Source organism: Morone saxatilis, unplaced genomic scaffold, assembly GCF_004916995.1.
Source record: "Morone saxatilis isolate NCDOM2014 unplaced genomic scaffold, NCSU_SB_2.0 Contig8, whole genome shotgun sequence".
Lineage (NCBI taxonomy): Eukaryota > Metazoa > Chordata > Actinopteri > Moronidae > Morone > Morone saxatilis.
Genome location: NW_023340257.1, coordinates 5821885 through 5833495, shown reverse-complemented (window position 1 = coordinate 5833495; position 11611 = coordinate 5821885). Strand labels below are relative to the sequence as shown.

General features: G+C 41.6%; 1 protein-coding gene across 1 annotated transcript in view; it reads left to right on the top strand.

The window, feature by feature from the left end:
* LOC118341972 (chloride channel protein 2-like) overlaps positions 1-11611 on the top strand; it is a 149556-nt gene that overhangs the window by 38345 nt on the left and 99600 nt on the right. Inside the window, exon 2 of the mRNA XM_035680397.1 lies at positions 6702-6852. Coding sequence (XP_035536290.1) covers positions 6702-6852 — 151 coding nt within the window. The remainder of the gene's footprint in view (positions 1-6701; positions 6853-11611) is intronic.

Sequence of the window (11611 nt, the reverse complement as noted above, 5' to 3'; positions counted from 1 at the left end):
TGTGTGTGTGTGTGTGTAGTCCCATTCTTGTACATTTTATGGTCTTGTTCCCTCATTTGGGGTCCCCACTTTGGCTCTGCCTGACTTGTGTGTGGTTGGCATTGAACCACACGCAATGCCACACAAGATAGCAAACACACACTCACACACAAGCTCTTGTCTCTTCCCACTGGCCTCACATTACCTTTAGCAAAAAATGACTCATACTACTTTATCCCTTTTAGTTTTACAGTACTATTTTGCTGACATTTTAATTTTCCTCAATTTTTGTGTAAGGTAATTCGAATTACACTGCTGCAGCAGCTATTGTGCATATTTTTCTATTCAAAGGAGAAACTTTTTTGGACATATTTGTGGAAACGGAGACTAAGATTGAGGCCTCTGGGTGGGTGTTTCCCATGGCAGTGGCTGACTGACATTTGAAAGCCAGGGTTGCTTGGAGACACACTTTCAACCTCCGCGTTACTCGATTGACGGGATCTTGTCCAAGTCTCTGAACATTAATGCAAGATGTTATTTTCCTCTTTTTCAACAAGCCCACTCAGCACTGGTTACATTGAGGACGTTTGTCCCTTTACCTTAATATTCAGTTTGTATTCCAGTGGAGCAAGCTCAGCTAACTAGCTTTTATTTGGAAAGGGGAAACTAGTTAGCTTAATTTGCTAACGTTAGCAGTGATTCTAGATATTACTGTTATTTCTGCTGAATCATTGGCAGCTCCAAATCACTCAGTGCTGTTTTCGTCCCATATTGTACAACGGAACGAGTCTAGCTGGCATTAGCTGTCTCTCACAGGTCCAGATGTGCTGATGACAAATAACTAGACTGTCCAAACTTGCAGCAACTGTGACCTTAGCTCTCCACACGTTACCGGTGAGGTCGATCGCAAAACAGAGAAACGTACAGATTGCTGAAAGTGATGGGACCTAGCATCAGCTAACAGCACCGTCCACAATTGGTTAACTTCTGATGTGGCCATTTTGAAGTGAAATGATATAATGAGCCATTGTTAGTGCCCATCCACACACGGATATTGTTCCATCCAGATTACCAACATGAACATTGTCAGTCAGAACCAAGAATCATGCACTTTTAGGGGGGGCTGTTAGCAAAACTATTTAAACATATTGATTTTGTTTTTGGTATGACAGTTTTTTGATTTCAAGATCAAAAACAAAGACCAAAGATCTATATGCTATATGTCTGTCAAGTCAATTTAGCCCAGTATCACAAATCACAATTAGCCTGTAGGAGCTTTACAATCTGTACAGCCTATGGCACCCTCTGTCCTTAGATCCTCAATTGGGACAGGGAAGAACTACCCACAAAACCTTTACAGCAAGAAAATTGAAGTCTGTGTTTGTGTGTCCACTGTAACCATGCTGGGCTGATTTTAAACTCCAGCTGGGCTGGTTAACTCATTAACTCTTCTCAATGGCTGAACCAGGGGAAGGTGTGGCTCCAGCTGAGCTCTTTGATTGGCTCCCAGAGACAGTCAGGACCTTTTGTACGCAGTCTTTCTCTTTCCTCTTTTCCTTGACTTGTTTTCCCTCTGGACTTTTCTTATCAATAAAACATGATTTTGTTTCCTTTCCCCTCGCCCTTGTAGTTTTTATCCTTGTAACAAGCTCAGAATCATAAACCGTTGTTACACCACAGTTATTTGAAATATTTTATGATCCCCTATTTGTTGAGAAAATTCTATGGCCATCTGTGCAATGCATGGTAATAAACAAGATTGTTTCTTTGAAGTTGAAAGCTGAAATGTTTGTATTTCCAAAAAGTTTATGGTAGTCACCTTTTATCTCCTATGTCATCTATGGGTCCATCAAAACTTCAAAAAAAAGACGGGACCAGTGGATTTACATTTTATTTACCTTGCCCGGTTTAAGTACAACACCTCATTTCACACACCTCAAATATTCAGATGCTACCCCAACACATAAGTTTTACTCCTGTTTCACCCTTCGTAAAGTATTTCTGGAAGAGACTATTGCGTAAAAAAGGTCAAGGACAGAGGTGGGAGATAAGTCACACCTCTGTCCTCCTATCTCACCTGTTATCTCACATATTTTTAGTATCATTAAATAGGATCACTTGACCCTTGAGGCGTATTTATGGTTTCCATCTTGGTGAAACTGAAGGTCACTCATTAATTGCAGGTCTGTCAGTTAGTCTTTGAACTGTGTTGTTTCTTCCATGTTAAATGAAGTGGAATTCTTGGAAGGAAACATTTCACGGCTTTGCAAACATGTTTTTGGTATCTTGCTTCATAGTGTCTCCAGTGAATAATACCGTCCATATCGATGCTGGAATCATTTGTCACCCTTGCCCTCTCCCTTGCCCCAGCAGCCAGGACAATGAGTCCAGGACAACCCGTTCATCTGGGATCAATTAACCCAGGCAGGCAGGCTCAGCCGAGCGCCGTTTCTGACTATGCTCAACATAATGATAGGCTTTCAACCAGTAATGCTTTTGTTCTGGATGGGTCTGTTTGTTTTCTTCCTCTAGTCAGAAGTGAGTTTCAAGGGGGTGCATCTGAGAAGGTCTATTTCTGCCCTCTTGTTTTCGGGTCTTTTGAGTTTCCGTTGCGTTTGAAGTCTGCTTACTTAATTAAAACTTAGGGTTGGCGATCATGAATGTGGCCGAGAATGCCATGCAGAATGGCATCTTGGGTAGAACAGCGGTTGGCATTTGATGTCAGAAACCCCAAATCGCTCCCCAAATGTTTCCCTTCTTGATTTTTCCTCTGTTTGTGTTCATTCCCTCCCTGTTCCCATTTTGGACTTTTACATGGATCCGGAGAGGTATTTTGAGGCTTGTCAGTCAATTAATCCTTTCTGCCGAATATGGTCTGGTATTAAGATATGGTTTTGAAGTGGAACCAGCTCCACATTTTTGAGACCACGGATTCATCAAGAAACATTTCAGTTTTTTAAGAGTTTTGATCCTGCTCATCTATTCCTTAAAGACAAATTTGGTACAGATGTGTATAGTGTTGAGCTAGTGCTCAAAAGTATGGCTAAACCTGACAAAAGTCATTACTGAATTCAGTTTCATTGCATGAAAATGGTACGAATACACACGTGGAGGCACAGTGTTCTTCTCATATGCAGAAATCAGCAAAAGCACACACCTTCACAGGGAAGAACTCAAGTGCTCGAATTATGCAGAGAGGTATAAGCCAGGCATTTCAAGCTCAGTGTTTGGCCTCAAAAGCTTTCTTATGGCCAGACAGTCTCTTACCTGACCCTGAACCTGAACACACAGTTTCCAATTTTCTTCTCCTTTTTCATTTAAAATCTGTCTACCCAACTGTGTTGTTCAAGTTTTCTTGTTAGATAATACAAGACTAACTACACCTGTTGAGTGTAAAAGCCTTTGGTAAGCTTCAAACGAACAAGGGTGTAAGAAGTGCTGTCTGACGATGTCTGTTGAAAAAATGTTTATATTTATTGCGGATGGGTACACTGAAGGGCGAGGTGAAAAGCCTGCTGTCATAGAGGGGAAGGGTTGGAGGATGGAGAATGAATTTGTGGAAATTGGGATAATGGTGCACAATTTGAGACGGCATTCATGGTGGTGCACTCAATTATACACACAAAGTGACAGTAGTTTGAGGGAGAAGTTAAAACCCTGCCTACTTACACTTCCAAACCTGGCCAATTGCTACGTAAAGTTGTTTCAGAAAGTTCCGTGAATTGTTGGATCCATACCCCTGAATAAGCCGTCAGGGGATTTCAGACGCTGTTAGACCATGTAACAAGCCATTAGCTTGCATCTAGCATACTGAGGCCTCGAGTAGTGACATTTATACAGCAATGTTGTTTTTATTATAATATTGTTCAGGTTTTGCAAGTGCATTGTTCTGAACCATTTTGTAATGACATTGAGAAACTGTGATTGTAGATCAGTCACGTCTGACCAATGCCTGATCCATTTAATAAAGCCAGCAGTAGTGCTGATACCAGTGACGGACACTGCTGGAATTCTATTGACCCTGGTGACTCAATTGGCAAAGCTTTACAAATACCAAGCATGTTTGATATGGACGGGACTTGCACAACACAGGGCTGCAGTGCTTGGAAACAGCAGTCAACCTTTTCACAGCATGGCTGCAATGAGGCCCTGTCAATGCATTCTGTGTGACGGTAAATGTCCTTGATCCTCTGTTTTACCTGACAGTCCTACAATTTAAAATCTAGTCAACCTGCTGTGATCATTGACCCCAATAAAACAGCAACTAGTGAACCAGCTTTATGGTTCAGACAAACTTATATGAGTGTGTGTGTGTGTGTGTCTGTTTTTGGCTAAAAATAGCCGGCAGGCCTTCTGTTTGTGTGCATGGCAGACGGTGCTTACAAGGTGCCAAGTGCATCTCTGTCATCATTCACAGTTCAGCATTGTGTGTGTGTGTGTGTGTGTGTGTGTGTGTGTGGGTGCCCGCATGTGTGATATCTAAACACTTTCTTCCATCAGGCCATAGGGGCCACGTTCCAAGAAATGTAGGCCCACTTCCAGTGTCTGTTTTATCCTGACGTGCATGGAAAATGAGTGAATCTGGACGGTTGATTTTTAAAACGGAAACAGCAATGTACCTTTTGCTGTGCTGTGTAAACACAACCACGTCAGTCTCAAAGTGAAAAGTGAATTACTATTATTGTGACGTGGGAAGAGGATGCATTTTTTTCATGGTCATACCATTATGTAATGTTTATAACTCATTGTGAATATTGTTATTTGGCAACTATTGTCTATCCGACAGTTTCCAAAGGCGGAAATAAAGGCAGCTATTTTTAGATTCAGTCTTTATCTTAGCTCTGAGATCATCCATATGAGTTTTAGTCATATTTAGGCAACTTCATCCTTATTTCTCAATTTCTGTTTGTCAAAAACACTTTTCAGTTTCAGTCGCAACCAAGTAAGAGCATTCTCTTCAAACTTGCATAAACATCAGTTGTGTTTAACAGACCTTCTGTTTTTGAAAAAATGCATTTAGCCTTACTGAAAAAACCAAAGCACAACACGTTTTATGATTCTATAAAGTTAAAGATTGGAAGTCTTCTCAAGCGCCATCACCAGGTCAGAATTTCAGTTCTCTGCAAAGCTATAATTTACGTCACCTTCTCAGCCTGCATAACTTTTGAGGCTGTAAGCTGTGTGGTGAGCTCTACGCTGCAGCACTGTCGGTGCTGCACTGCATGTGATGTTGGCAAAAGGATCCAGCACGTCAACACCAACAACACAAAGCAAAACAGAATTTGGAGCTTGTGCATCATATCATTTTAAAATGCAAATACACTGTGGCTAAGCCTTGCATTAAGCTGAACATTTCCCCGAGAGACTGTATTCCATTTGAAATAGTGCAGATTTATTACCGTGTTGGTTCTCTTCATATGTGGTCTGACACACTCTTTGGGCCCTCTCACCAGCAGAGAGACTCTTATGAAGCTGGATGATCTAGCACTGTGCATTTAGGAATGAGGCTACAGTGCTGTATAATCCATCCCCTGTTCACTGTGGACTTGAGCTGTGCGCCACAGGGTTTGGACTTTGAAGAGTAATGCCTGTAATCTGTGAAGTTCAAATATGCTAATAATATGTGCAAAACTTTGTCACAGTTGCATCAGTTTTGCAGGACTGATCAAAAAGTATGTTTTGCATGAACACAAATGTTCTGGCACAAATGCGATTCTTTATACCTGTCTATTTATTTCTAGTAATCCCAGGAAAAGAAAGTAGACTGTAGACGTTCTGTTGGTGAAGAAGCTACACTAATGTTGCTTCCTATAGGGCCACCATCTGGCCTTGTGTAATTTCTGTCGTCTGAGGAGGAGTGCAGAACAGTCTGTGCTAAAAGACGTGTGTCTATGGAAACGGTGAATTTTGATTGTTGTTGTTGCTAATACCCAAATTCTGCTCATCAGCAACTCGCATGCTGCTGAAATCAGCCTTGATGACCTTGATTGACCTGTTGATTGGGGTTGCAAACGCCCTGCTGTGTTGTGACGGGTGGCCAAGGGGAAGTCATTAGTGCCCCTGTTCCTGTGCACCACCCAGGAGCATTATGGGAGGGGGAACTGGTGTCTGGGCGGTGTATGAAACTTGGTGCTTCCTGTCTCTTGTGCTGCTGACTCGACTTCTTTTGTATGTGTGTATTTGTGTGTGTTCAAGAGCATGTATGTCGTTTCGGGATGGGTACGTTTGTGCGTGTGAGTTGTTATGCCGGGGTCACCGGTTTGGAGCCAGTGAGAAGTTATTGGGTTCATTGCAGAGACTGTGAGGCTGGCTGTGTTTCCTTAAAGTAAAAAGATAACTTATCTTTTTCAGGGGGTTATTTTACAGAAGAAGAGACGGAGGAGGTTCTGCTCTTTGTGCTATTCACTGTCCTTCCACACTGACCTGCTGGCCCTGATGGTTCAGAGGTCTTCCAGCTCATTAGAAGTCAGCAGTGATAGCACTGTATCTGTCTTTGCTACTGTCCCCCCCCCTCTACCTCATCATCCCCCTGTTTCTTTCTTTCTCCAACTCACTGCATTCACATATTTAATTAGTGGGGAAGATGCAGAACCAGCAATGTGGTTGTTTTAAATGTCAAATGAGAAATAAGCGTTCTCTCTTCTCTGCTGGTTGGTAGGGCGTGAGGAATGTGTGTTTACATTGAATGCTTAAGCTAATGCCCTCACTGTGTCTGTTTCCAGATGTATGGGCGCTACACCCAGGAGCTCGGGGTGTACGCCAAAGAGGAGGCCGCTCGGCTGAGGGAGAGCGGGCAGAGGCGATCGGTCAGCGACCGAAGCCGGGCCCTGGACCTGCTGGAGTACGACAAGGGACGCTGTGCCAAGTGTCGCAGTAAGTCTCATACCAAAGGGTCAACAAGCAATGAGTGTTCCAACAGATGGTATACGGTATACATCATTTCTAGTTTAGGATTATGGACATTCAGAGACTCAAATTATTCTATTCTTTGGATCAAGGAAGCCTCATTTAATAAGAAGTCTATATAAAATCAAGAGGGATCTTAAGCTTGTAGAGCTGAGGATACACTACGTGAATACTTGTAAAGTATAACTGTCCTGAATTAATAACATGTTATTTATCAATCTAAAGCCTGCTGTAATTGATGGTTTCTGCTTTTTCGTGATATAATGTTATTATATCATAAAAATATAGGTTTTCCACAAAGTTTTGATATTAAAAGGATAGAATTTGTGTGTGTTGCAGCTCTATGTGGAATGAATACCAATGGCAAAAGGCAGTCAAATTATTGATTAAAGAAATAAACAGCCCTGGGGGGGTAGAGCCAATATTTCAGTGCCTCCAAGAACCATTTTACAAAATCTCTTTTGCTACATGAACCCTTTACGGTTCTGTACGAACCCAAAAAAACAATAGAAAAAAGACTAAAATAAAAAAATTATGAAACTTTTTCCAACTAGCTTGAGAAGTGAAGTCCAAGAACTTTCCTATTATGTTCATTATGTTCAAATTCATAAAATACGTTGCTACATAACAAGCACGCACACACTATCTCACTTCAGTACCTTAGCACTAGAGACCATTGTACTCACCATGCCACTTTATGTGGCTATACCACATATGGAAATTGGCCTCAATTGGAAAGAAAATGTATTAATGAGCTTTTTTCTGGCTGTCAAATTCAAGGAATGTCCATTTAGAACAGAGAAACATCCCACTATCTTCATTACCATGTAATAAAATCAGCCTAAACTTGTAGTTTTTATCCTTTTTAAGGTTTTGATATGGTTTTCCTCTTTATCCCTTTCTTTACGTCTCCTCATATATGATACAACACACCTAGCAGTGATATTTACAAAGCAGTCAATAATGAGGTGTGCCTTGGAATAGAGTGCACTGCGGTACTAAAAAGGTCAGGAATGGTGTTTCACTGAGCCTTTCACGTGCGTTTTATTGTCAGTGAACATCATGTTTTATTGCAGTCTAATGGGACTGAAACAACAGATGAGTCCAGTATGAAACAGGGTTGTTACTGACAGAGCTCATTGAGGCTTTTGGAGACAGGTATTTCAGATAGGGTATGTGGTGGTGGGTTTATTACATTCTGGGAAGTCTGGAAATGTCATGGATAAACAGCTTTACAGGAATACTGAAGTGCAGGAAAGGAGAGAGAATTTCATTTGCAGACTACTTCTGAACTCAAAACACAAAGACTACAGAAAGGAGTCGCCTCATTAATGTCTTCAGTGATGACTCCAGTACAGAAAAAATCTTGTAATCTTACACCACAGCTACAGCGGTAACTTTTAGTATTGGATAGTACATTATATCAGCCCCAGTAAAAGGAATAGAAACAGCGTACGCTCCATATATCAGCCTGAACCATCTGAAGCATCACTGCCCAAAGGGGGAGCATCATTTGAACATTACCTTAGTGTTGGAAATGTAATAGTAAAGGCCCTTTGCTTGTCCAAAATAGACTTACTGCCTTACTGCTTTTTGCTTCGGGGGCATTGATCATGTTGCACAGTGGGATAGAAAGGGAAAGGGAAGAAATGCTGCTGCGCTGAACAATCGTCACAACAACAATCCTTTGCTGTGAATCTGTGAACGACCACATTTAAATGCAATGGGGGATCCATGTGAACATCCCCCCCACCTTTGTACAGTTGGTTGCGATAACAGTAATTGTGTGTGTGTATGTGAGAGAGAGAGAGAGAGAGAGAGAGAGAGAGGCAGATGATGATGAGATTAGATAAGGTTGTATAAGACACATAACAGGAAAACAGGCTGTAAACACAAGTAGGGGATACCGTTCACATGCATGTGTAAGATGAGAGAAGGCATTTTACTTAACATCACACACACACTCTCACTCTGACACACACACACACACAAACACACAGCATCAGTTGCAGATGGTGTGTGTTTGTGGTGAAGCTTTGTTTGTCCACAAGTCTTGTGTTGGGACTTGCCAAAGAATGTCTACATCACCACACTGGTTTTATCTCTCCTTCTCTTTTGTCTCTGTGCCTCTGTCAAACTTCTTCTCTTTTCCCTACTTTTAAGATTGCATTGATTAAATAAAGCCAATTTAAACCGTATGCATCTTGGCTTTATAGTTTTTATGTGTTTTTTTTTTTTTTTTAAAAGTTGTGTTAATGCACTTGATACAGGGACGTGTTGTGGACATTTCTGTAACAGTGAATTCAACAGAGCAGCTCTTTCAGATTTGTACTGCAATATTCAAACAGACATTTGCAAATTGATTCTCCACCTGCTGGCTGAGAGAATGACCAGAAAGAAGTTAAGCATTCATATTTAGACACACAGTCTCACACATCACAGAGCATTTGGCCATCCTCAGAGACAGGTGTTTAGCTGCACAGTTGTTCATTCATAGCTCTATCTATCCTTCTTCCCAGGGGATTGCCTTCTCTGCCTCTGTCTGCTGAGACTGAAAGTTGAAGGCAAAGTCTCAAACAGCTTCTCCCTCGATAGCATTTATCAGCGGCTGGGAAACAGGCAATTAATGGTTTCAAGCTAAAAAACAGAAAAGAGTATTACCTGTGTTCGACAGTCTTACATAAGGCAGTGCTTAGAAACATCAAACATCACCATAAACAGTAAGACTGTTCACACTGCAGGCACAAGTGACTCAAATCAAATATTTTTGTTCATCTGTGACTCAGATCAATTTTTTTTCGATGTGAGCAGCAGAAATGCAGTCTGACCTTTTCAGGTCTGGTTTGAGCTTTCACATGTGGTCCAAATCAGATAGAGGTCTGATGTTTTGCAATGTCCCTCAGTGTGACTTGACTAGATATGCGTTGGTCAGGCTTGTCACTTCTGGACTGTGACCTTTTCACATTAGAATCTGATATGGGCCGTTTTAAAGAAAATAAAATGAACAGCCAAACGAAACAATCAGATCTGAGCAATAAATGTGAATTGAGTGCTAAGGCTTGCAGTGTGAACAGAGCCTAAGGGTGTATATAAAAAAGTATGATCTTTCATTACAGCATGCATCCACATACATTCAAACTTATAAGTGCAAGCACATGTTTATATTTTTATAAATCACTTATAATATACTAAATTGGAAAAAAAAAATGATTCATTTACACACAATGCAAATCTACAGAAAGGAAAACAAAACAGTTCAGCAGGGGTGGCACCAGTGTAATAGAGAGCAGCCTACAGCAGCAGCAGTTTGAAATATGATCAGAAGTTTTAGATTGGTCTGGGATAGATTCAAACAACTGGATGATAAACAATATAAAGGCCCTAACTTCAGCTTTTGTAGAATTTGAAAACATCTTAAGAAGGGTTTCTATTTTTAAAAGAACTTTTGGACTCATTCACTGATTGTGTATTTCATCTTAAATGAGGTTCACAATTTTTCAGGTCTGTCTTAAGACAATAGTCTGTATAAACACAGACACCTGAAATACATTGGAATATATTTTTACAGGGAGTAAAGACTGTGGATTTGGCCCCCATCTCTTACATAAGAAGTGCATTAGGAAGGGATCTCTTAATAACCTGTAGAAACAGGAGCAATGAGTACAGCAAGCTAAACCTTTTTTCAGTGTTTATATGGGCACCTGACTATTGTATTAACAGACTTGAACCTATATTATTTATGGAATAACATGGCATCCAGTGACCAGGATGGGGGAGTCAGCGTAAGTGAGCAGTAACATAAAGCTATAGATTAGCCATAGTCACATGTGTCCTCTGTGCCGAACTCAAATCGCTGCTGAAGTGCTGCTGAGCATGTCAGTAAGGTTTTAGTAAGGTTTTTGCAGCTGCCTGTTCTGTGTAAATGGGGCGCCCTCTGCTGTTAAGAAGTGCTCAATACACCCAGCACTAATCTCTCATAGACCCTCTTTTGTCCTAAATGCTGCAGATCTGTGAGTGTGTGTGTGTTTGTGTGTGTGTCCTCTGCTCTCATCTCGGTGATGAGTTTCGCTGTGGTTTCACTGGCGGCTGATGAGTCAGCTATCCATCTCCCTCTTCCTCCTCCTCTCATCCTCTCTATAAGGATGGGGACACCAAAATGCAGGCAATTGAATTGATTTGTCCCTCAGCAGGTAGCTTCGAGCACGAGAGATTTGATCTGGATGACACTGCAGCCACACACACACTTTTCTCTCTGCATGAGAAAAAGGCAAATGTAAACACACACAGAGTGAGGTATAGGCATTAAACAAGAGGCGACTGGCTGAAAATATATGTAAATATAAAGTGACGCGCACACACACACACACACACACACTGCTCTTTCTTTCATCCCTCTCCTATGCCTTCTTTTAAGCCCTCCTCCTCCTCCTTCTCCTCCTCCTCCTCCTCCTCCACCACCACCAGCCTTTATCTCTCCGCTCCCTGTGCTTCTCTGTCTTTCGTGTCGCAGGAAAGATAAAGATGATTTTACAGCACAAGACGTACACTTCATGTACAACGGCTTGAGGGAATTCCCGGTGGGTTTCTGTCTGTGTGTCTGCCTCTCCCCATCTGGTTGGTCTATAGTCTGTTTCGGCGCCCCACAGCGACGATAACGGCTCCCTCTATCATGTTTGCCCTTGCAGTCGTCTGCTCGCCTGCGATAAAGATGATGTTTGATATTGCC